This window comes from Hipposideros armiger, unplaced genomic scaffold (assembly GCF_001890085.2).
Source record: "Hipposideros armiger isolate ML-2016 unplaced genomic scaffold, ASM189008v1 scaffold_463, whole genome shotgun sequence".
NCBI classification, from domain to species: domain Eukaryota; kingdom Metazoa; phylum Chordata; class Mammalia; order Chiroptera; family Hipposideridae; genus Hipposideros; species Hipposideros armiger.
This window is the reverse complement of record NW_017731813.1, coordinates 524825-551552: the sequence shown is the minus strand read 5'-3', so window position 1 is coordinate 551552 and position 26728 is coordinate 524825. Positions and strand designations below refer to the sequence as shown.

General features: G+C 41.9%; 1 protein-coding gene across 1 annotated transcript in view; it reads right to left on the bottom strand.

The window, feature by feature from the left end:
• The window catches only part of SORL1 (sortilin related receptor 1), a 185312-nt gene that overhangs the window by 86166 nt on the left and 72418 nt on the right, over positions 1–26728 (bottom strand). The window contains exons 12-20 of the mRNA XM_019666166.1: positions 25389–25477; positions 19424–19602; positions 17049–17235; positions 11112–11240; positions 10515–10600; positions 5425–5597; positions 4246–4377; positions 2122–2213; positions 678–924 (exon numbers count right to left, since the gene is read on the bottom strand). Coding sequence (XP_019521711.1) covers positions 678–924; positions 2122–2213; positions 4246–4377; positions 5425–5597; positions 10515–10600; positions 11112–11240; positions 17049–17235; positions 19424–19602; positions 25389–25477 — 1314 coding nt within the window. The remainder of the gene's footprint in view (positions 1–677; positions 925–2121; positions 2214–4245; positions 4378–5424; positions 5598–10514; positions 10601–11111; positions 11241–17048; positions 17236–19423; positions 19603–25388; positions 25478–26728) is intronic.

Genomic DNA, 26728 nt, shown 5'->3' with positions numbered 1-26728 from the left:
AAAAAAAACCTTTGCTCTTTAGTCCAGCTCTGCAGACTTTTATTCTAGACCCTCAGTAAGAACCACAGCTCTGCCATGCAGTGGACACCTAGTATGCATTGGTTGAACAATTGGCCTGATCAAGATTCCACTTAAATGTAAGAGACAGTGATTTTATCTAAACCTCACCAAATATCCACACTGAAGGAACTGCCCAAAGGAAACTATAAGATAAGCATTCAAGTTTGACCATGAGCCCAACCCTTCCGTTGGAAATCTGCTTCTCAGTGTTGGGAAGAAACTTTTGTTCTCTAGAGTGACAGCAGAAGTGATTGTCAACATAGGTGGTGCAGGGCTCTTCTAAAGCCATTACAGAAAGAAGCGAGAAAACCTCACAAGAAATGAAGCCAAAACAAGGCCACCAACACTGAAGGACACACTGGGGATTTCATATGAAGTAACTTCAACCTTTAACCCTTTGAAATGTGAACAGTGAGCACCCTGGGCCCCTGGCACCTCTGTCGGCACCCCTCCATAAAGGCTGAAATAAATTTCTGTCCCAAATTCAAAAATGAGCTGATTTTCTAGAAGTCAGACAAGCATCTCTGCAAAAACTCAGAGACAGTAGGTTCTTCACGTCAGGGGGCTCTTCCCCTACTCTGACAGAGTTCCCCATCTGAGAATAGATGAGTCCTCACCTTAAAGACAGCAATGGCATAGGGGTGTGGGAGGTTGTCCAGGATCATTGAGCGCTGCTGGCCGCTGAAAGTGATCCGCTCAATGCAGTCGAGGTAGGCGTCTGTCCAATAGATCCACTGGTCATCCACGGAGATGCCATTGGGCCACTTCACATCCTCTGACACAAGACGATGGACAGCAGAGCCGTCCATATTGCTACGATAAATACCAGGCTTCAGGTCTCCCCAGTCGGTCCAGAACATCACCCTGGTCAAAACCAGAAAGAAAACACATCACATCGGAACTAGGGAAATGGGGGCTCAAACACTACTCCAAGGAGGCAAGAAACCCCTAAAGAATAACGAGGCTGGTTATTTCAGCATTGCTACTATAATATGTAATTGTAGCACTTAAAGCCACTTAATTCCTTGACCGAAAAATTCCTTTACTGGAATTTATCAACTGATATAATCAAGTTATGCAAAGATAATGTATAAAGGTTGTCATCACAGCAAAGTTTGTTTATACTAGCAAAAAATATATATATTTTTTAATAATATATATTTATATATATATGTTAATCTATAGAAAAAGTGATACATTATAGTACATACAAAAGAATATTATGAAGCCTAATATCTACATGTGTTCACATGGAACTATTTTCAATGCTTATTAAGTTTTTTAATATGTGCAGAATAGTAAATATCTTATTATTCTTTCTGGCACATACTTGTATGTGTACATATATGTGTGTCTGAGTGTTTTAAGAATATATGCTTGTACGTGGGTAAAAATATTCTGAATGAGACACAAGAACCGATTAATGCCTTGGGAAGGTAAGGTGAAGAGTTATAAGTAAAAAAGAAGGAAATAAATATTGTTCATTCCATATACTTCTGTTCTCTTTTAATATTTTTAATCAAGTACATATATTACTTTCATAACTTTCTTTTAAAAATAGATCTAATCCTCAACCATAAATGCTATAAGAAAGGGTAGAAAGGCTACTCTAGAAATTCCCTTTTAGTTTTATTTCCTTAAGTTAATAAAGCACTATTAATAAAAAGCACCTCTGCACTCTCCAAGTGCATACAAATCACTACTAAGGAAACTTACAAATATTGGAGGGCAGGGAAAGGATGGAATGGATTAAATGTTTGTACCATGCGTGAAACACAAGATAAAGAATCCTCACGATATCCAACCAGACCTGACTATGTCTACAGAGAGACTTTTAATATTACCTTTCGTTGGAGAAATACCCCACAGATGTGAGACATCTGGATGCCTAGAGATTCTGATGTTTGCTAATGAAGAGTCACCTGACCAAGACTATAGTTTCAAAACTCTCAGTTAATAGGTTATTTCAACCACAATCAAGAGGAACCAGTTTGCATTTATATGAGAATCCCTCTGCTGCAGCATGTGACATACCCTGACTTCCCCTGAGGCCACACTTACCCCTCCTGGGGCATGAGGACCAGAGCCCTGGGTCGATCAAGCACAGAGGAATTGACGATCGTGAGTCGGAAGTCACCATCTGGATGAGCTACCTGACAAAAAAACAGAACAAAACAAAAAAACGGAAGAGAAAAAGGCCAAGGTGGATCTGAGCTCCTGAAAAGCCCCACATTGCAAAGTCTCCTACTCAGCCCCTGCCTAAGGATGTGCCCTCTATGGCCACCAGATTCCCCTACAGATTGACTGCCACTATTTCCAGTCAGAATGAGCTGTTCCTTCCTCTGGCTCATGTCACAATTCTCACATGGTCTGACAGAGAAGCCACCACCACCTGTGCCCCGGTTCCTGGGGCATGATGATCTACATGAAGTACTTAATATTATTTAACCCGCCTACATTACTCCATGCTCCAGTCACTAATGGCTCTACACTGCTCACAAAGCAAACTGTCAACATCACAGCCTTGCAATTAAGAGTCTCCACAGACTGGTCCCACATTCTCTATTTTCCATTTCGGCTCCTATGACTTCAGCAAGGCTGGTCTCCTCATGGTTCTCTAAGCCTGATACTCACTCCTGTCTGCTCTTGCCATATTCCCTCCTGGGCCTATCCTCTGCTCTCTAATCAAATCCTATCTTCCCTTCAAAACCCATCTCCAGGCCTTCCTCCTCTGCTAATTCTTCTGACCCACCTTGATCAATGAGCATCTCTAGTTTTCATCACTGACTCACCTTACACCATGGTGCACAAGCAGTATTTGAGTTGGTACGCTAGTGTCCCATCAAGCCTGTTACAGCGTGAACACTTAAGCTCTGCCTGCATCCCTCTACCACCTAGCAAACCACAGGCCATACACAATTAAAGAAAGGAGAGAAATAGGAACAACAAGACCAACAACCAAGTGCTAAGTAGGTGCCGGCACATCTTTTTCCTCCCTTCTCTCAACTGTCCTACGAGGTGAACACTCTAACGAGTCTCTTCAAGGCTCAGCTCAGGAGTCACATGCTCACAACACCTCCTCTACCCACCTTTTCGAATGCTGTCCCACCACCCAACCACACGACCACACTGCCCTGTTAGTTTTCCTTTGCAGCACTTACCACCGACAGAACTGACTGACTTATTTCTTCATTATTTTGCTTTTCTACTAAAATCGATTTTCTATCAGAACCTGTGTGCCTTGCCCCCTGATGTATTATCACAAGCTAAAGCCGTGCCTGGCACATGTCATGCACTCTAATAGCAATAGTCAAATGACAGTGGATGAATGAATCTTCATCTTACAGATGAAGAAACTGAAGCCCAAGTCACTTAGCTACTGGAATAAAGATTGAACCCAGGCCTATCTCTCAAGTTTGTGGTTTTTGTCTTGCAAGTTGGCTTGGCTTTCTGTGTCTCCCTCTTCTACTCTGCTTCCCACTTGACCCATAGATCAGACCTCCACAGAGAATCAGTACAAAAGCGTGCTGAGGCAGTGCCCCAGGGCCTCAGCAGGAACTTTCAGGAGCCACTCCCTATATTCCTGAAGACAATGATTTGGGTGTTTAGAGGCCATTTATTACCCTCATGTTGCCTTGGGCAGCTAAGGTGCAAATAGGTGAAGTGGGGATGGTAAAAAAAACTTACTTGACAGGGCTATTGTGAGAAGAGAATCAAATAATTTCTGCAAAGTGGTTCCAACAGGGGTTGGCACATACTACGTACTCATTATCATCATTAATAATAATGGTGAGGATGATCATGATATTGTCATTATTACTCTAATCGACTACAATAATACCAGAGTACTGATGTTATAGCATTATAATGATGCTATGATATTATTATCATTATTATACTACTCTATGGTCTTCTAGCCAAAATATAAACTTTTAGGTATCTTAATGAAATCTGTTTGATGGATTCAGGAATCCGGTTCTCATGCAGGATCTCCACGGCAGTGAGCAATAATTCTGAAACGATTCCCCTTTTCTTCCTTCTCCAGAGGTTCAGCTGGTCCCTACAGAATTCTGAGAAATCCCAGAGTAATATGTCACACTAGCTCCTGTCTCTGTCAAAGCTGGCTTAGAACCCTGCTGCTCCCTCTGCTCACGCAATTAAAGGCAGCAGGGGAACAATACACACCTCAATCCTTTTAAAGCCGGCATCCACCCAGTAAAGTAACTGGCTGAGGGGTTCAAAGGCCAAGGCTTCTACTGTCTCCAGGCCGGAATTGATGATCACCTCTTGCCCGGTACTCCCATTCAAACAGAGGCGCTAAAGAAAGAAAAAGAGGAAATGTTGTGAAATGTTCACGTGACCTCCTGCCACATTAGTCCCATGGACGGGAACTCTGTTTTCAACTGGCTTGACCGGCAGGGGGTGAGATGCTTTATATTAGTAAACTTTCTGGATGAAAGAAGCCGGTTTTTAATAAAAGTATTTGTAAAATGCATTATGGCTTCCTGTTTGAAGCAGGATAACTACACAGAACTTAATCATTTATATTATTCTGCATTATCATGATGAACACCGGCTACTGAACTATGCTGTCACACAATAACCAGGTCGGACATAACTGATGCATGAGTCTGTTTGCTTTAAAATATAAATGAAACCAGGCAGTATTTTTAAGCTCTTGTGTCTGCTTTTTATAGTCTTCCTCCCGCGAGAGGCTCTTAGCCATCAGGTGCTATTGTTGGGACAGCGACACTCAGCAGTCACCGCTACCCACTGACCCCCATCTTCAACCCCTCAAGTGCCTAAGCACTGTAAAATTTCTGTTGGCTTGGAAGTCCAGATAAAACTTGTTGGAATTGCTTTTCTAAAAGGATTAAAGATCAAATGCCTCTCTTTAAAATGCATGAGTTTAAGTGTATGGCTATCTCTCTGGCCTGTGTGGGGATCTTTATAAATTACAGCTCACCTTCTGGTTCTGGACTGTGTTCAGAACAGCTGAAGTGGATAATTACATAAACTACAGATAAGTCAAGTGTGACTATATCATGGCTTGGGTAGTACAATAGGGAATGACAAATAATCCTACGTTCCTAGTCCTAAAATCTTCCTACCAGTAAAAGTGTGACCTCGTTTATAAGCAAGACCGCAGATTTGGGGCTCCATTTGTCCTTCCTACAAGGACAGAGGTAGGCAGGGAAAGAAAATACCAAAACAGAAAACTGGAATGTTTCATCAGTCAGCCCTGGGTAGAGCTATGACTTCAAACTTCTAATACTCACTTCCTTAGGCCATTCTGAAAGACGTTTCTAAAGGTTGGGCAGTTGCAAGGCATAGCCCCCAGGACCAGGCCAAGGGTTGACTCACCTGGATGATATCCAAGGCCAGGTCAGACCAATACAAGCAGTTGTGCTCATAGTCAAAGTCCAGGGCCACCGCTGCCCGCAACCCGGTGAGAGGCAACTGCTCGGTGGCCCCTGACGCTAGGTCATAGCGGTGGATGGATTTCCGCGTGGCGTACAGGATGAATTCGTTCTCCTCTGCAGACACACAAAACAACAGGGAGGGCAGACCGGGGGATGCCGGAGAGGTCCCAGCATGTCTGGCCTATTTTATTCCTCACACACAAACCTCAGAGCTACTGACACATGGCGTGGATCAAATCAAAGAGCATAGGGATTTAGACTTAGAAGGTATGTAACAGAATCACATTTCTGCCTTGGGCAAGTTACTGGAACTCCTGTGATTCTTAACCAAGTTTCCTCATCAGTAAAGTGTAATATTTGTTACTTTAAAAAAAAAATCTAGAACCCTCAGTAGGCATGCTCCAACATCCAAACTTCTGAGCTCCACCTAAAAGTCGTTAGTCCCACTTGACAAAATAATGACACCAGTCAGTGTGTTGTCCTCATTATACGACTGTATTCCATGGCACCAAAATCTTGTGGACTAGAGACCACCAGTCACTGAAGACTTGAAGTTAAATTTTCCAATCCATTTGCTCACCTGTTCAATATTTTTCACAATGGCGTACAGCAATTATACCAACCTATTATATTTTCAAAACAACAATCCATTTGTTTTTGACCACTTACAAAATGTTTTACAGCATAATTTTCACAAAGATTCTATTTCTACTTAACAAATGCACAATGTACATGCTGTGTACCAGGCATTATTTAATCCACATAGCAACTGTATAATGGAATATTAACACAATGTTACAAATGAGAAAACTGAGAGCAGAGAGGTTAAGTAACTCACTCAAAGTCACACAACTACTATGTGGCAGAGCCAAGACTTGAACCCAGACAGCCTGGATCTACAATCTATGTTTTAACCACTACATAATGCTGCCTCTTATAATATATACTAATGTTGCCTTTTTTGACGTTGTAGACATAGAGGCCCAGGGTGTCCAGAGAGACTTACTTCACGTCAGATAATAAGTAAGCAGAAGAGCTAGTGTTCTCTGAACTTAGGGAACAGACTGGAAAACACCCAGATTCTTCCACGGGAACGGAGATGAGCAACACACTCACATCCATGTCTAAAGTACCCGTTTTGACAATACATTGCATATGTGACCAAATGCCAATCTGAATCCCTTTACTGAATGTCTGCATAGTTACGGTTGTTTCTTTCCCCCTCTATTTCTCTTTCCATTCATTCAGTGAGTTAACATGTACTAGCCACCTGTTTTATAAAGGCTTCAATATATTGGGTTGTCAGAAAAGTCATGACGTATTTTTTCTATGTTTTTCGTTGCAAAAATGCGTCATGACTTTTCCAACAACCCAATAGATAATGCATCAAATAATAAATGTACCTATAACTTTTTTTTTTCTGTGCCTGAACCACATTTGCTAGAATTACAAAATATGGATATTGGAAGCCTTAAAAGTTGATAAATCTTGGGGTTTTTAAAAAAAAATTTTATTTATTTTTCCCTTTCCCAGATTTTTTTTTTACTTTTTTTAAAATTAAATTTATATAGGGGTGACAATGGTTAGTAAAATTACACAGGCTTCAAGTGTACATTTCCATAATATATCTATATATTACATTATGTGCTCGCCACCCAGTCAGTTCTCCTTCCATTACCATGTATTTGACCCCCTTTACCCTTTTCTACCATCCCCTCCCCCCTCCACTGGTAATCACTAAACTGTTGTATCTATGAGTTTTTGTTTCTTTGTTTGTCTTATTCCTTTGTTGCTTTCAGTTTTATATCTCACATGAGTTGAAGTCATATGGTTCTCGACTTTTTCTGACTTATTTCACTTAGCATAATAATCTCAAGATCCATCCATGTTGTCGCAAATGGCAGTATTTCATCTTTTCTTATGGCAGAGTAGTATAAATCTACCTACATCTTTTAATAAAGGTAAGCTTCCATTCTTTTACTCTGGTCTCACTTCACTTCAAAAGTATCTAAGTTACCACCACATGATAAGTAATCTCTCCTTGCGGTTTTCAAGAAAAACCTTCCCCCCTGTAATTCCCAGTAAAGGGGGCAGTCAAGATGAAAACTGCCAAGGTTGTAAATGACATCAAAATCAAGGACTCTCGCCAAAGCTGTCACACAGAGCCATTGAGAATACATTCACAGCCGTGAGCCTTTCACCCCACATTTCTAACATCTATAAACCTCATTCTGTTGCTTTGGGTTTTTTTTTTTTTATTCTTCTAACCAACATACCTTTACAGTAGAGCCTGAGTCCATAAATATTTGCTTTAGGGTTAGACACAGGGAAACACGCCGCATTTCCAAGTGCAATGCTTACTTTAGAAAAGGAACAGAATTCTCAGCCAATTCCAGCCATACATGAGCACAGTGTAGAAACTTGTGCTATTACAGTCATTATAAAGAGAAAAAAAATTACCTCATTTAAAAACAAAAAAATAAACAAAAAACTTCCAGATGCACAGATGAACTCATCTTTGCAAAGATGTTATGTTTCCCACCAGTCCTATAAAACCATCTTTTCCTTTATCAATATATCCCTGCTTTCCGTTCCATGCTTTTTGTTGTTATTAAACATTTAGGAAGTGGCCTATACTACAAATAAGATTTTTCCACTTCATTCCCTATTCCATTCTCTCCTCTACCAGAAAAAAAAAAGCTTTCCTATCAGTTTAAATGGCTTTAAACAGTTTTGTCCCTCGCAGAATTATCTTCAGAAACATTTATTACAAAAGTATGTACTCCCGGGCCGGCCGAGTGGCACGTTGGTTAGGAGTTGGCTTGGGACACCAGCTCTGAGCAGCAGGGCCCCAGTTCGGATCCCACATGAGGGCCAGTGACGCTGCGCCCTCTACAGTTAAGACGGTGAACAGCAGCTCGACCTGAAGCTGGGCTGCCATGGGTCACCGGCAACAGCGTAGGCTGCAGTGGGGCTGGCTGGCGGCGGGCGTGAGCTTTCATGAGCTGCCGTGAGCCGCCGTCCAGTGGCCAGCGAACGACTGCCTCACCAGGGAAGAGCACAATCATAATAACAACATGGGCCAGTGAAACAACATCCTCCACAACTAGACTGAAGAACAAAAAGGACAGCAACTTGTCTGTTCCCCTTCCCCAATTCCCCAATAAAACCTTTTTAAAAAAAAAGTACGTACTCCCGCCCCTAAAGGGCAATCACTCAAACCCTACTAACCCAAACCCTCATCAATAACAGCGCTTGTGAAGGGAATACTTGAATACTATCTGCTCATTTGTGAGAATCTGCTGACGCCATGTTCTGTTTAAGTCTCCACAGTGAAGTAGGCTAATTATTTTGGTAATGATGGAAGATTGCATTAAGGTACTAATGAGCCTAGCAAGAAAAACATAGGCAAGCTGGCAAGCAGTGAGCAAACGAGAGGGCCACTCTGCCGTGCTGGCAGAGGACAACATGCTTCTCTAATGATTCATATGGTATTTGTGGCTGTTCCCTCAGACCACGCCACTTCTGACGGAAGTCAGCCCCGATCATTCACCTTCAGCGAGATGTAAGAGCAGGACAAATGGCTCAGAGGGAACAAGGAAGCTCTACATGAATAAGAACTAGAAACAGAGCGAAGAAAGAAAAGACGCTAAGAAACTAACTCTTAGTTAAGGAATCATAATTTCGTGTGTACAAGGTGTGATAAAAAACTGCAGTGAATGCTGCTGCCGAGTGCCATCCAACAGAAAGGCAGGGATCTTCAATACAGGAAGCGGCATATTGAACCTCAGTAACAGTTTGTGACAAGTTTCAACTGTTTAACAGTCAGACAGGTGTGAGCTACGGTTGAAAGAAGGTGTGTTTTAAAGTGTGCTGTAAATCATCCTCCATCATGACAATGCTCCGTGTCACATATCACTTCTGGTACGGCAATTTCTGTCAAATAAAACCATGACAGTGCGTCCTCATCCACCTTATTCACCGGATCTGGCACAGTGCGACTTCTGGCTCTTCCACAAAGTTGAAATGACCACGAAAGGTAAACGTTTTGAATCGGTTCAGGACATCGAGGCAGCCACAACAGCACAAACTAAAGACATTCATGAAAGAGGACTTCCAGAACTGCTTCAGAAAGTGGCAAGAACAATGGGATAAGTGTGTTCAAAGTGAGGTGGTGTATATTTTGAGGGGGATTAATGGCAATGTGTCTTTACTGTAATAAGTTTTTTTAAACATTCAGCGTATTTTTTTTATCACACCTCATATATAACAAATACCCCAAAATGTGCCATTTCCACTAAATCAACTTAAAACATGTCTGGAACAAGCTATACGTTATAACATGTGCACTCACTCCAAAGAAGTTTTTCAGACTTAGCACGCCTAATGACCATCTAAGATAATGGGAATGACATTTATTTGTCACTTGGATGATGTCTAGGTAAGAGCATGGGCTTACAGTCTGAAGTTTAGCTTTGTCACTTACCGGGTGTGACCTTAAATAAATCATTTAACCTTCTCCTCTGAACATGCTTCCTCATAATAATATGTGTTCCACTGGGTACTAATAAGAATTAAAATGACAACACATGGAAAAGTATATTTAAATGTGTAAAATTCCATTAAAATATTGTTTATAATTATTGTTATAAAAATTGAGATAGGCCACTTAGCTACTTCCCAAAAATCTATAAGTCTCTCTTTATATTCAACTATGACAAACAGATAAGGAACACACAAAAGGCCTCTGGGCACTCCTCATCCCCCCATGCCTAGAATACAACAGATGCTGAATAAACATTTTTCAATGAACAAAGGAGATTTCCTTCAAAAATATTTTCCATCCCTATAAAGTCATAAGGCTGTAAATAAATTTCATTTGGATCCCAAGCTTAGGAAGCTCTGTGATGTTTGTAACTTCTATTCTTTTTCTCCACTAAGTTAGAAGAGCTATAAGAGTGGACCTGGGAGAGAAAATAATGATGCTTCAATGATGACTCAAGAAGTCAAAGGGAAAAAGCCACCTCTTACCTGCCAAGGGACACGGGACCAGTTCTCCTTCCAGTCGCGCTTCAACATCTCCTCCACTGCAAGTGTCCCCAGAAATCTTCCGATAGCTGTCAAACCCCACCCCAAGAGCAAAAGGTCAGAAACTTCAAAGAATAGTCATGAAGGCTTTGTAATTGGGAACATATTTCCTACCCACGGACAACAGAGTTCATCTATTCATTTCCCTATAGAACAGGAAGGAGGATGTTTAATCATTTTGAATCGGTTCTGTTTATAATTAGAGTAGGCAGCCCAGACAACTTGGAGTGCTGTCCTGCGCAAGAGTTTTACATGGATCTCTTCAACAAACTCCTCTCAAAAGGTGTCCTTGCTGAAATGTATGACTCAAGATACAACTAGAGTTGTAAAGAAACTTACACACTTGCATTTTTTTCTCCCTTAGGGTGGAAGAATTTACAAACATCATAACTTTAAATATTGCCCACACTACTGGAAACCTAATTTAGAATTCTAGCATTTGGAGTACGAAAGGTATCGAGTATGAAAAGTGCTCTTATACCAAATGCAGACACCCCCCCCCCACCGTGACCCTGATATGGCAATCTTTGTAAGACATACCCTCTTGTTCTCCTGTAAGTAGAACCCACAGGACAAGGCACAGGAGGGGAGTACGACTTCCCAGAAAACTCAGGGTCTGGAACACAAACTTCTAATGACAAATCTTCACTCATCTTGAAGCTGAAGTCACTGTAAAAGCAATCAGGGTTTGTTAAGGCCGCTGGTTTACACACTTCAGGCATTTCAGTACAAAATCTTATAACTTCTACCATACTGCCTACCGCCTATATTATTATATACCTTAACATGTCCCTTTAAAGACTGCTCACTTTTTTACACTAATAAATTTCCAAAAGAAAGTTCATATCAGAACCATGATTTCAAGCCACTATCATGTGCCATAAATAAACAAAAACAATATAAGTCATTATGCCAAAAACAAAATAGTATTAAATTTTTTAGCTATACATCCAGTTCCCCACCGAAAGACTCTGGGCCTGCCCTCTCTTTGTTAAAAAGGATTAGAAAATGTTAAAGAATTGCTAGCACCTAGTGAGACTTTCCCCTTGACATGATTGGAAGAATTAAAAGACAAATTAAAAAGAATAATCCGAGAGGCTACATGACACTCCAGGGGTCTGCATGGAGCCTTTCCTTTGGCAACGTGGCTCTCCAGTGGTGTCAGCAACACAGGAACAATGATGGGTGTAGCCTGGAAAGACTGCTAGACCACAGAGAGTGCCTAAGAGTATTAATCATAAATTTCAGGGTGATTTTCTCAAACAGGGAACTGGGACAAGGGACATTCCAAGGTCAAGCTGCAGGGGGATGTTCTATTGTTAAGCTATAGGTCAAGGAAAAGGTGAGGCCAGGGACATTGCAAGACCTCTACTACGGGGTTCCCAACCGGGTGAGGTAGAAAATTATAGGCAGTCAAGAAAATGGCCGCGGTAGAGGGAATTAGGGCAAGAGAAAATAACTTTAGTGGCTAAAAAGCCCGCGAAACTCAGGTGTGGGGGGAAGAGGTCTTTTCAGCTTATGACAAAGAAAGTCTGGAAAACCCATGAAAAATTTATCAGCCCAGGTGCAAGGGGAGAGCCAATCAATAAGCAAATTCAAACGCAAAGCCCACCTACGTTGTCAGCCCAAATTAGGTAGCTAATTAGATTATGATAAATTATTTCAAACTACCACCCAGGTATGGGAAAAACCAATCAACTCTGACTCAGAGTCATTATAGTTCCCAGCCTAGCCCCGCCCACGGGGCATCTCCTTGGAAACCCCACTCTATGGCTCTGGGGATCTGTGGAGAGCCTTTCTCTTGTGCCTTTTTTTCTCTTACGCTTTTGCAATAAAACTGCTACTGCTTAAACCTTGCCTCTCCGGATCCACGTTTCCATTCTTTCAGTAACGGCGGGATCACAATCCCGGGATTACATCAGGAATCCTAATTCTCGGGCCCTGCTTCAACATCATCACAACTCCTGTTTAAACAATCTTCATGACTGTTGGTGTATAAACCACTCAGAAAGTTGTCTGACAACCTGATGACATCACCAGAGGTATTTCAAACTGTTAAAGATGCTTTGAGCCTAACATGTAGAAATTTTCTCGACTGACTGCCCTTTGGGCTCAGAAACTGGTTTGTTTATAATTTGCCCCAATCATTAAGCTCTATTTTTCACTGGTTTCCATAGAAATGCCTCTTATTAAATATCTGATTGTTTATACAATGTAGGCCTAATTTTGGGAATCGACCTACATCACAAAAAAACCAAACAAAACAAAACAATAATGCTTTTTCCTTTAATCAAGGATTTTGGGGATTTTTTTTCCCCAATGTTATTTAAGACCATGTCCACATACCACCTAAACTCACCTTTGGTGCCTCATCCTGTACTTCAGGACACAGTGCTTTAGTCCACAAGAACTGCTGCAATCTGGGGGGGGCACATCTCTGCCAAAATACCCAGCTCAAGGGGTAGGGTCGGAAGCATGGGTCCTCGGCTAGTCTTGGCTGTGCCCTTAACTACATGACTTCTTTTGGCTGCACTGAACAACTCTAAGATGAAGCAGCTGCCCTATAAACTTCCCAAGGCCCTGCCCAAACTATGAATTCATAATTTTCAAAGGGATTTTCCAGGTTGATGTGCTCTACACAAAAGGCTTCATTTACTCTATTTGGCTCAACGAATATTTATTAAACACCTACAATATGAAAAGGGTTAACAGGTGCAGGTCAAAGTGGTTTGTGCATATATTATGTCGTAAACCACATTTAGCACTTTGTAGAGAATTGTTCGGAAGGAAGCATATTATTACTGTATCCAATAGGTCTTCTTCATTAAATCAGGTAATTTTTACTGAATAGCTAGGTTGAATCTTTTTGGGGACTAAGTAGAACATTAACTAATTACTTATTTGTCTCCAATGGCAGAGCATCCTTCATAGGCAGGTTTCTTCAAACTGTAGGGCATGACCTTGTGGGCAGTGAAAGCACATTAGAGGGTTAAGACCAGCATCCTCTCCCACATGTCCCCCCAAAAATTCATCACACTTAAAAGTAAATGCCAGGGCCAGCCAAGTGGCTCAGTTGGTTGAGAGCTCGCTCAAGAGTGCGAGCTCTGGGCCGGCCGAGTGGCGCGATGGTTAAGAGCTGGCTTGGGACGCCAGAGGGCCCCAGTTCGGATCCCACATATGAGGGCCAGTGACACTGCCCTCTACAGCTAAGATGCTGAACAACAGCTCGACCTAGAGCTGGGCTGCCCTGAGTCGCCGGCGACGGCGTAGGCTGCAGTCCCTGTGGCAGTGGGTTGCCATAAGCTACCGTGCGTAGCCAGCAGCCAGTGTGAGCGGCCAGCAGCCGCAGTGAGCGGCCGTCCAGAAGCCGGCGACTGATCTGCCTCACCCGGGAAGAGCGCAATGATGGTGCCAGCTTGGGCCGGTGAAGCAACGTCCTCCACAACTAGACTGAAGAACAAAACGACAGCAACTTGTCTGTTCCCCTTCCCCCAATTCCCCAGTGCTGTTCCAATCCTCCAATTCCCCAATAAAAAAAAATCTAAAAAAAAAAAAAAAAAAAAGAGTGCGAGCTCTGAGCAACTGCGGTTCGAATCCCGGCCCAAGCTGAGCTGCCACCGAGCTGCCAATAGGTGGCAGGATGAATCAGCTAAATTAAAAAAAAAAAAAAAAAAGAGTGCGAGCTCTGAGCAACTGCGGTTCGAATCCCGGCCCAAGCTGAGCTGCCACCGAGCTGCCAATAGGTGGCAGGATGAATCAGCTAAATTAAAAAAAAAAAAAAAAGTAAATGCTATCTCATAAAACTTTTAATTACATGTGTATATGTGTCTAATATACAAGTAGGTGTAGATACAGAGTCGTACTAGAAAACGCATTGTGTGCTAGGGGCTGCAGTCAAGCGTTTGAAAGCCAAACTTCCTGGCAATGTGGGGGGATATGAAGATGTAAAAGAGTCAACTATACTGTGATAATTTTTTTTTTACATTAAAAAAAAAATGTAAAAGAACCTACCCCTGAAATCAGGAAACATATGGACCAAGTGGCTGAGTTTCCCTGTGGAGACTGGAGGGACTAACAGAAGTGATCTGACTTTCAAATGCAGTTGTCACTCTGGAGTTGAACTAATGGATAGATCCTAAAAGCTCACTCAATTCTCCTTTTCTCTCTTGTCCATCCATCTTCAGACCACTTCCCCCTCACTGCCATAGTCCAATGCTAAACATTTCCAAGAGCCACAGGGTCAGGCTGGCCCCTTATTCCAGCAGCTACAGCAAACAGACGAACAATAACGAGATGGCCTGACATCAATACACCCTTCATCTTTTTCATGGGTTATCAGCCCCATGATCTCATCTGACCTGAAGCGCAACTCTGTGAGGGGCAGGGAGGTGGTTTTCCTGGTCTACAATAAAGACTCAGCACCTACCCAGTTTCCACAAGTCAGCTGCGGTGGACATGGTGGACCAGTGGGAGCCAGGCCAGTTTACCAAGAAGGACACCAGCCCCTGGTTCTTGTCGTGTGTGTGTGTGTGTGTGTGTGTGTGTGTGTGTGTGTTGTTGTTGTTGTTGTTGTTGTTGTTGTTGTTGTTGTTAGGTAAATTTTAGACAAAAGGCATAATTTTTCCTTCATCAAGGAAAAAAAATGAAAGATTTGTTAGATCTTCTTACATATTTTTTATTTTGTTTTATTTTGAATTACTTACTGGGGCTCAAAGAGGGAAGAGAGAAGGCACCATAATCTTTGGCATAATTAGGGCTTCTGGAGTCAGAGGGACTGCCTCAGGCCAGCAAAAACTCTCAGATTAGAATTACAATTTCAGGGTATCTGACAGAGAGCAGAAGGAGGCAAAGGGGCGCTGACCCCGACATCACTGGGAACATCACACAGTTCTGTGGTTTGGCCATGAAAGCGCCTATGCTGTTATCTTAGGACCACACAGCTCTCAAAGGGAGTGTGCATCTTGTACTGTCCAAAGCCCCACTGCTCAAAGGGTGGCTGTGCAGCTGAGCAGCGTCAGGGTCACCCAAAGTCTGGCAGAGCTGCAGACTCCCAGGACCACTGAGTCAGAAGTGGCACTTTAACAAGTCATTCATATGTACATTCAAGATTGAGAAGCATTGGTGTAGGACAGAAGGTAGCCAATTCTTGTTAGCTGTTTTAGTAAATAAAACTTTATGGGGTCACAGTCATGTCTGTTCATCATGGCTATTTTCGCGCTACCACAGGCAGAGTTGAGTAGCTGCGTCAGAGACCATATGACCTGTAAAGCCTAAAACATTTACCATTGGGTTGTCGGAAAAGTCATGACGCATTTTTGCAATGAAAAACATAGAAAAAATACGTCATGACTTTTCCAACAACCCACCATATGGCCCTGATCCAACCTCTGGCCTAGAACACATCAGAGGTTTCTGGCTTTAATCAAGAAAAGTGCGCTTCCCAAAGCAAACTTGTTTCTTGGTGCCTCAGCAACTACTGAAAAATGAGTTATGTGTTTATGTTCAATATCCATGCTCCACTGAGAGCCCTGCTTAATCTGGAATGATTTTGTGCTGGGTTACAGACTTGAGGTCTCTGAGACCCTATGCGCTCTAATCATCTTCCTAAAGCTAAGCTCTGTTCTGATCCTCAACTCTCCTCAAAGACACCCTCCTGCTTACAGAATAAGGTCACACCCTTAGGTCTCCACCTCTGCCGATTCTCTCTTTTCAGGCTCATCTCCACTCACTGACCCAACAAGGCATCCGAGCTAAACCATCAACTACTTCCCGGCCTCCACGCCTTCACAATGCTGCTACATCTTCTCAGAATGCTCCTGTCCATGTATCCAGATGCTTCCTTAAGGCCCATCTCAAACAGTGCCTCCTTCAGAAATTTCCCACTGCCCCAGCGACAAATCACAGCCTCCTCCTTCCTGTCAATATTCACAAGGAAAAGGACATCCTCCCAGGTACTTGCAGCTTTCCATCTCCTGTCACAATCATTTGTGCGCTTGTCGTTTCTTCTGCTTTTAGCATTCTCAGCAGTGCCTTGGATATTTTGCTCAAGGACTAATGAATTTACATATGTACATACACACACACTAATTCCCTCATTTCAAATAAAGAAGTAAATTCCCTCTAGAACAGAACTTCTAAGGAAAGGAGTTAGCTACAATGGAGCCTTCAATATGTTCCCTGTTTGCGCTGCCCTCATATTAATAGAAATAAACCCCAGAGCTATCTATTCCTGAATAAATTACTAGAGATTCCCCAGGTTGTAACACCTCTGTCACATCACATGCCTATAGGAATTAAATGGAATAACCTACATAAAAAGTGCCTAGCACACTTCCTGGCACCTAAAATGATAATAAATGTTTGTTTCCTATGCTGCCCCTTCCTTTCCTCAGAGCAAGGGACCACACCCTGGTCTGTTTCCCACACTGCTGAGAATGAAATACAAACCAATCCCCCAGGCATCGATGAAGAACCCACCACTCATAGTCCTCTCGGGTGCAGGAGCAGTTGGACACGACCACCGGCCTGTCAAAGTCTTCTCCATTAAAGCACGTTGCATGGGGGGTCCTCCGCTTGAACACAGTCTTGTGTCCTAGCAAACACTCGTTGCCCCGCTCATCAGACGGTGACCACAGCTTGTAGTCATTCTCTGTGCAGGGAACCCCTGAGGAAAGGAAACGCAGCAAGAGAGGCAGGCCCGTGTGAGGTTTCCTATCCTACCCATCCATCAGCCCAGCTGCCCACTTCCTACCACCCTGCTGCTTCCTGGCAAGCGCACAGGCCTCTAGAGCTGTTACAAGCCTCTCTCATCAGCTCGCTTTGAGGCCGGGTGACACCAACCCAAATGAAAATGGTACCCCCTGAAACACAGACCTTCATCCGAGAAAGTTGGGAAGCAGCAAGCCACTTTAAGCACTATCAAAACTCTGATGTATTCTAGCACATTCTATAGTTCCCTTTAGAAACCTGATAGATAGTATCATTTAGGAGTATAGTTCCCTGCTGACTTCCTGGGGTAGTGTGGGAACATCCGGTAGTATGGCCTGAGAGCAAAAGACAATTCGCTGTCACTGCCTGGAAGGTACAGCATCTTCACAAAAGGAGCCTGAGAAACGGTATGAAAACCTAGACCAGGGGTCGGCAAACTTTTGAGACAGAAGAGCCGCCAGGAGTCAGCAAACTGCAGCTCACGAGCCACATGCGGCTCTTTGGGTACGTTCCATCTCAAAAGTTTGCTGACCCCTGGAAGAGCCAATCCTGTCCCTCACAACAACTTAAAAATTATTCAAGAGCCATAAAAATATTTTTACAAATAAGGAAAATTTAAAGTAATATTATAAATGAAACTATGATAGTTTTATTTTCATTTTCAATTTTATTTCAGAGCCACATGTATGTACCCAAAGAGCCGCAAGAGGCTCGCGAGCTGCAGTTTCCCGACTCCTGGCGGCTCTTCCATCTCAAAAGTTTGCTGACCCCTGACCTAGACAATCACTCCATCTAACTGCACTCACTCCAAATTTAAATAGAGTGATGTTGGGGCCAGCTGAGTGGCTCAGTTGGTTGAGAGCATGAGCTCTGAGCAACAGGGTTGCCAGTTCAATTCCCACATGGGCCAGTGATGCTGTGCCCGAGGTGATCTGCCGCTGAGCTGCCAATAGGTGGCAGGATGGCTCAGCTGGTGAGAGCACCTGCTCCTAACAAGAAGATTGCTGGTTCAACTCCCATGCACCTGCAACTAAGATTGAACACGGCACCTTGAGTTGAGTGGCCGCGAGCTGCCGATGGGCGGCTGGATGGCGACTGGACTTGGAGCTGAGCTAGCTGCGCCCTCCATAACTAAGACTGAAGGACAACAACTTGGCTGTTCCCATTCCCCAATTTCCAACACTGTTACCCTTCCCCAATTCCACAAAAATAAAATAATAATAATAATAATAATTAATAATAATAAAATAGAGTGATGTCTATAGGAATTCCAAAGTAAACCTAGATCAATACCAGTACTTTGTCTTTTATATATATGCATGTCTTCAGTCAGATTAAATGCTGCCTGAAAACGAACAACTGTCAATTCAAAGCCATTCAAGTCAGCAAGTATTCATTAAATGCTTACAACCTGGAAGGCTATCCAACTGTGCACTTTGTGGAAAACAAATGTTCAGAGGATGGGTTCTTCTTTCCAAGGACCTGATAATCTAGTTGATCAGAAATGACATACACAGAGGACAGATACAAATTTATAACTCAAGGCAGGTGATTACGCTTAGACTCTCGACACAAAGAAGAGGGGGAAAAGTCTTCTGGTTAGGATATTAGCAGCCAAACTCATTGGACGCTGAAACATGAAAAGGATTTCAACTGGCAGAAATTGAATGGGTGGCACGGTGGGCATTCCAGGCAGCTGGGGCAGGGAAAGAAGGCGTTTCACTGCTCCTTGCTTATTTACATGTCCTGTCCCTAAGATTAGCCGACCATGATGAGGTCCTAGACAGCTCTGCGAGGACGCTGAACCACTTGACACACTGTCTTGCACATAGTAGTTACTGGCTAAATTTGTAAAACTACAATTGCTAATTTGGAAGAATGTTTTCATTCATTCATTCATTCATTCATTCACTCACATGTTCAACACACATATACCTAAACATACTGTGTGCCAGTGACTGCATAAGGAAATGAGGATACAAAAATAACACGCGGTCCTATTAAGAACTGCCCAAATAACAGCCTTACTTGTATATGTGCTCATCTCCTTTCAATGGATCACAAACTCTTCTGTGTACAGAGTATCTCAACTGATGATTTGGTCAAACATTTCCATGAAAGGGGCTGAGGAGGCAGCAGCTTACCCAAGGCGTCTGTGGCATTGACCTGGAGGATCAGCCAACTGTGGACATTCTCTTTGTTGGAGCCAAAGATGGTGAAGACGGTGCTCTTCTCGCCAGGTTCTGTGAGGAGCCCATACACAAACACTGGCTTCTCAGAGAAGATGAACGTTTTCCAGGTCTCCCCTTCATTGGTACTGTATCTGCCCAAACGCAAGCAAGAGGATCCTTACAGTGAGAGTCTAGGGAAAACGCTTGGTTTCCAGATAACATTCACCAATAACAGGAACCAGGGCTCCTTGGAGAAATGGCTGATCCTGGGCTAGAGGAGCAAAAGATTCATCTTCTGCCACGAAGCAAGGAAGTGCTCAGATCTTAATGCAGTCAACACAAAAGGACATAGGAGCCAGCTTGACGGGGTTCCAACGGCCAAATTTAGGAAAATTTTAACATAAAAAAGAAAAATGATGGTAACAGATCATCTACGGAAAATACACAGATTATATAAAGAAAAATAGGTCTCTAAATGACACTAAAAGGGAGAGAGAAGGGAGGGAGAGAATTTTTTTTCGCATAGTCAATGCTACCTAATAAATGTTGAAAACAATTACAAAATGAGAAAACTGACCATTCTGTAAGACCCACTATCATAACTGACTGAGACGAGATCATCGTTGGACGCTAAAATCGCTCAGTAAAGAGTGCTGTCAACCCACAGATGAACCATTCATCACAAAGGGGCAAATGTAATTTTACAGTGGGCCATGAAAGAATCACAACCTTCACCAAACTTGGCATCATTAATAGTGGGACAACCTGACACTATGTGATTCCAAAAAACCACTGAGGGTAATATATCATCTCTACACTATTCTGTACAATTGGACAAATCCAGAACGTGAGACATTCTACAAGACAACAGGTCTGGATTCTTCAAAACAATTCCAGGCCATGAAAAACAACAAAGAAAAAAGGCAGAAGGCTTGTTATAGATTCAGAGACTGAAGAGGTGTAACAACCAAATGCAATGTGTAAACCTTGACTGAGCCCTGGATTAGAAAAAAAGTCACTATAATAATATGGAACTGAGAAAAAATAAATACAGTCTATAAGTAATATTGAGTTCATGTTAATTTTCTTAGATGTGATAACGGCATTCTGATTGTATAGGAAAATACCATTATTTATTGGAGATAGATGATAGCTAGATAGACAGATAGACAGACAGAAAGACAGGATAGATAAATAGATGGGTGATAGATAGACATTAAGCAAATTGGCAAAATGTTAACAATTGGTGATTCTGAGTGAAGGTAACATGAGTGTTCTTTATATAATTCTTCGAACTTTTCCTGTGGTCTTAAAATTTTTTAAGTTTAAAATTTAAAGTTTAAATTTAAAAGTACATCCTGAGAAAAGTCTCCAAGGCAGACTACAACACAACAAAAAAGCAAGCCACTGAAAAACTAAGCAGCACTGAAGTAGTTATACTAATTTTAAATTATCTTTCTTATTGAAGAGAAGGAGGAAGAGAAAAGGTGCCTAATATTTGCTTCATCATCCAGTAGCTGGTGAGATGCTCAACATGAGAAACCACTCAGTTAGAGCTCTCATGAGGATCACACAGCTTCTGAGGCTCTCTCAAATCCTAATTACACATAAAACTTCTATTTCTTTCACTTTTCCCACGTTTTTGAGATTTTAGTTTTACTCACTCAGGATCTTAATACTTGACATAAATCTTTTCATGGCATCATTCAATCCAAACACTTCCTCTTATATTGCGACTATTAAAATTGATACTTCTGCAAGAAGGCTATGAGTTAAACAAACCACGTGGTGGTGTTACAAGGCAACATAAAGAATGTCAATGGGGACCAAGTGATCGCTATAGATCTCATCGGGTTGATATGCTTTTGGTTTAAGCTAATTCTGAAGCAGCTATGGGAATACGTTAACTCATTCAGTCTCCTTCTTGTACCAGTGTGATGAGCTAAAGTCTTAGTACCACTTTTAAAGCCGGGTAATGGTATAGAACATTCTTTTTTTATAAGAATCTTCGTGGACCACAGTTAGATAAAACCCACTGCCAGTGAAACAAACCAATCCCAAGTGCTGATAAACGGTTTGATCTCAACCCAGAATAAGACATCTAGTTCTCACAGAGCTAGAGACATTCGTCAATGAGCTGGATAACAATAGGGAAGACGAATCTGAAATTTGCAAAAGGTACAAGGCTAATTGTAGACGATACAACAAATGCCAAATAGAGTTAAATGGTGGTAAGAACACCTGCTCCTCTATAGCTCATGGGACAGAAGAAACCACATGGGGGTTAGAATAAAGTGGATGAGGATGGCTTTCTCCGCAGCTTTCCCAGGGAGCGTTACAATTAGCATTACTAGGTGCTGCAATCAAGCGAATAGGTTAACTGCTGCCTCCCATATTCTGGAGCTGTGGGGCTGCTTCCAGAGCTCAGGTCCAGAAAAGACAGCTGCTCTGCCGGGTGTAGTCTTTCCAGTGGCTTTTCAGGACTCCCAGAGGGAAGCCCTATGAAATCGGAAATCTCCTTTGAGGCAAGATGCTTCTGGGCAAGTACAAAGTATTATTAATAACTACCAATAATATCATTATGCTGACAGGCAAACTGCCGAGAGGGAATGGAAATTGATCTCATCCTTCAGGATCAAGCCTGGGTCTTTTTTTGGTCAGCGTGCAAAAACACACCAGACTCTTCTTCTGTGAAGAAGACTGATTATAAACAAAAAAAACGTGCATCCCCTGAGCAGGTTCATGGTGACAGCATGCAGAATGAATGAATAAGTGAATCCTCAGAACGGGTTCTTATTTATTCATTTCAGACATGTAGACACACGAGCAAAACAAGGCGTTCCACTTCTTGCTCTCAATTTCAATTAACATTAATAAAGGTAACAGCCTTAGTGGAGAATCAAGGCAGAAGGTTTGAAACAAATAGCAGTCAACTCTTAGTTATCTGTGCTAATCAGAGAGAGAGAGAGAGAGAGAGAGAAAGACATGAATAACTTAAAAGAACAACAATGGAAAAAACAAAAACCTTACTTTAAGCAATGTTCCACCTCTGTCCCCACTCAACCCCTGAGTAGAATTACTGTTGATACTCTGCTTCCTCCCTAAGGTTGGGTAAGCTTTGGGTAAGAAAGCTCCCTTTCAAAACAAGCCCTTCCCTATCCTCTCTTCCAGCTGGCTTAGAAACAGAATAGAGTCACAGTGGGCATGGGCAGCTCCCAAACAATGCCTCACTCACCTTCGTATCTTCGATGCCTAGAACAACATCTGGTTCATTACATGTGCTCAACAAATGTCAGAGTAATTGACCTGAAATCATACCTAATAGAATTATGCTCCGTTTGCAGCTTGGGCCCTAACTAGGGACAGTCACAGTATTTCCTCATGTGAAAACTGAGGAAGGTAGATTGGGTCATCTCTGGTGCCTCTGGGCACCATCAGGTTGCACCCACGCAGGGCCTCCCACTCTAATTTGAGCTCCAGAGGCTGTTGTTTACAAAGAGCACAAAGGGAGGAGTACCCTGTACCCTAGGGCTATGCAACTTCCACATTATCATGCCCCTTCCGGTTTCATAAACTAGTATAAAAAATTTTTTTTTTAAATATGCAATCTTGGAAGACTACATGTGCATGACCTATTTACTGAGCAATCTAATATTTACGAAGTGCCTGCTAACCTGTAAAGAATAAAAACACTTGTCTACAAAGACCTTACTAATGAATTGAGGAATTCAGGAATGCAATGAAAAGGTAACTAACAAACGGAATCAGTATGTGATCAATGCCAAAATAATGAGACAGTCAATAAATGCTGAGACTGAAAGGAGAGAGTGACCACTGTGGTGGGGGAGGCTAGACAGAGAAGAGGCCTGAAGCCCTAGACTAGCAACAGAAATCCAGTCGGGTCCGGAGCAGCCTTCACTCACGCACATGTATATCAGTTAATTGCCACTGTGGCTTGAGGATATGAACTAACTACAGTGTTATTTCCTGATGAAGCTGGTAGTGACAGGTCAAAAGCAGAGCAGCAGAAAGAGAAGCAAAAAAAAAAAAAAAAACCTCTGTGAGCAATCTACGAAGTAGATGCCAGGTGGCTACACAGATTTAGGCCAAGCTCAGGCTGATATTTGGGACACATGCATCTATCAATAGGAGGCCTGTACATATTTTCATATTTGCAAATGCTTTATATGAACCATACATACAGACACTTCCAAATGACCTGTACAAATAGAGGAATGCTGTAGTGTCCATGATCCCCTAAGTCTATAACCCCAAGTCATTTTTAAATGTCTGAGGAGGGCATTGTTTTTTTCTGGCAGTAGGTTTATCTTCCTAATCATGTGTTGCTCCAGCTACTGCAGCAATGACGCTGTGTTCCCTGAGCACATATGTACCGACAGATGGTGTAAGAGGACTAGAATCGTGCGAACTACTTTCAGAGAAGCCAGCCTGGAATGCAAATGTAATCTGTAGAAAAGCGAAACAAGGAAAAATCAGGAACCGACTTTACAATCTGACTGCCATACAAAGAATGAAATGTATTTCTAGGAAGTCAAACTATGTCCCTTACCACATTTCTCTCATGGTAGTGTCTCAAGCATCACATTGTTTATTTTGTGTATCTTACCAGTACTAGAGGATGGACTCCTTCAGAGTGGGGAGAAACATCCTATTTATCATACCAGAATTAGAGCTTGCTAAATGTGTGAGATGGGAATTAATAAATTAATGGATAAATAAATGACAGCATAATGTGGGAAGAACTGTGCTTTGTGACTGTTCATCAGAGCAAACGCCAAACCAAATGTGGATACAAAGTGTTGCTTACAAATAAGGCCTCTTCTGATTCTTGGCTCTAAAAAAAAGCAGCTGACCAGGGCCACACTGACCAGAAAACAACCAGGTGGAATGCCCAAAGCCAGTATTTTGCTTCTCTCTGCTTCTTTCGGGGCCAGGCTGCTCAGCACATGTCAAATTAATCACAGGGTAAACCATCTGCTAAGATCTCTTTTTCAAACCACCCACCTCTCTCTTGGTGCTGGCTGTTTCTAAAAGGAACAAAGAAAAAGCCTTTCTTCCCTGTACTAAAGATGATTACAGAAGCCCTCTCCATCTCCTTCAGTAATTCATCTCATGGGTTCAGCTCAAAAACAGAGATGTGAGGCCCAGGTTGCCCTGGCCTAATGTTAACAAAATTAACTTTTGTCCAGGACAAAAGTAATCAAAGGACCGGTTCTGATAAAATCAGACTTCAGGAGGCAGAGGCAAAAGGTAACTTTTGACATTTTTGCTTTTCAGAGCAATATATTGCAAAGAGTTGAGACCGCAATTTAAAAATCTGAGTGCTAGCCTTTCCTGTCACTAACAAATGGGGAGGCTTTGTGTAAGTTACTTTACACCTTGCTGAGCCTCAGTTTTCTCACCTGTAAAATGAAGTGATTAACCCCAAATGTCCCTTCCAGGTCTATTTGTAAGAACCTCCAAAACCAAATGTATCACAGCAAAAGTCAATTGGCTCTCAAGGTCAACTGGCTCTTCAGAATATGCATTGTGAAATTATTACTCGTTTATTGTAATTATTTACTGTTACTTATTCTATGACTAAATCTGTGTGTGTCACACACAACGCAATGAAAGACAATTTAAACAATCTCTAGTTAATGTTTTAGTCAGGATTAACTTTATATATAGAGTTGTACTGTTCCAAATCAATAAAATTATTTCATTTATTCCTCATGGAACCCCTTGGAGATAAGAAGGGAAGATTATCATTCATTCCCATTTTACAGACAAGCAAAGTTTAAGTGATTTCTTGATGTCACACATTGTACCGTCAACAATCTAATGATGTAGAGAAATAACCCAGTTCATAATCAGACTTAAATTTCTGGGAGAACAGTGCAATGTTAAAAGAAAAAGCTTCATCAGAGACACTTACTTTAACTCGTTGGTTTCCATGCCCTGGATGATAGCCATGATGATGCCGCCATGATCTCCCCAAGTATAGTAGTGAGGTCCGGGAAGTGCCTGAAGAGGAAAAGCCAATGCTGATGCCACTGCTGTGGAGGTGACTAGGCAGAAACCATGAACACCACACACACACACACACACACACACACAGCAGTGACGCCAACCACTTGAATACAACTTTTCAGTTTCCAAAGCACATTCACACCCATTATCTCACTTGCTCCACACAACCCCAGGGATGGGCAGAGCAAGTTCTCACGTCCCAATTTTTTTTTTTCTTCTCCAAATGAGGAAACTAGAATTGCTATTAAAGTGGCAGACTGTAGATGTAGGAGTCAAATCCGAATCTCTGACTCTCACCAAAAAGTGATTAAAAATTTACCAACTAGAGTTCCGGTTCAACTACGATAGTAATAAGCCCGTCCTTCTTGCTGATTACAACTAAAAACTTTGGACAAAATACAAAGATGTAGAAAAATACACAAAATAAGGTAGCCTGTGAAGGTGATTTAAAACCTACCCACACAGTTGGGTTTCCTGGTATGGTCTTGCCCCAAGGAAAGCCCCAGTGTGGGACACCACCATCCCAGCCAGATAGCTAAAACTTCAACACAAACTGTTTCCTCTAAGGAAACCAAGAAAAGAAACCCTTACAGGCCAGGGAGAATGTAGGTGGACTCCTAGAGGAGAGAGTGTTGAAGAAGTAAATCCTCTAATTCTGTGTATGAGCTCATATAAGTCTCAGCCTGACCCCTACACTATGTAATTGTGAAACAGACTCAAACCATCATAGCAAAGGCTTAGCAAACTGAACTGAGATTTCAACTACCATCCATAGAATTCAAGACAGAACTTATGGTATGAGTCTAAACAGGTTCATTACTTGCTAAAACAAAAATATCCACATCATTCAGAAGATTTCATTTTATGCATTTCATTCATTGTTCAGAATACAATCCAAAATTAATCAATATACAAACATATCAATAGAATGTGTCCAATTCTCAAAAGACAATTAACAGGTACCAATCCCAAGATGGTCCAAATGTTGGAATTACCAAAGACTTTAAAATAGTTATCGTAACTGTGTTCCATGAGGTAAAAAAAAATACGTTTGAAATAAATGAAACATAAGAATTCTTCCCAGAGAAGTGGAAACTATTTAAAAAAGAAAAGAAGGACCAAAAGAAAAGAATTTTAAACAGAAAAATATAATATCTAAAATAAGAAATTCACTAATAGGCTCAACAACAGAATACAAATGACAAAGGAATTATATAGATAAATATATTGGGTTGTCGGAAAAGT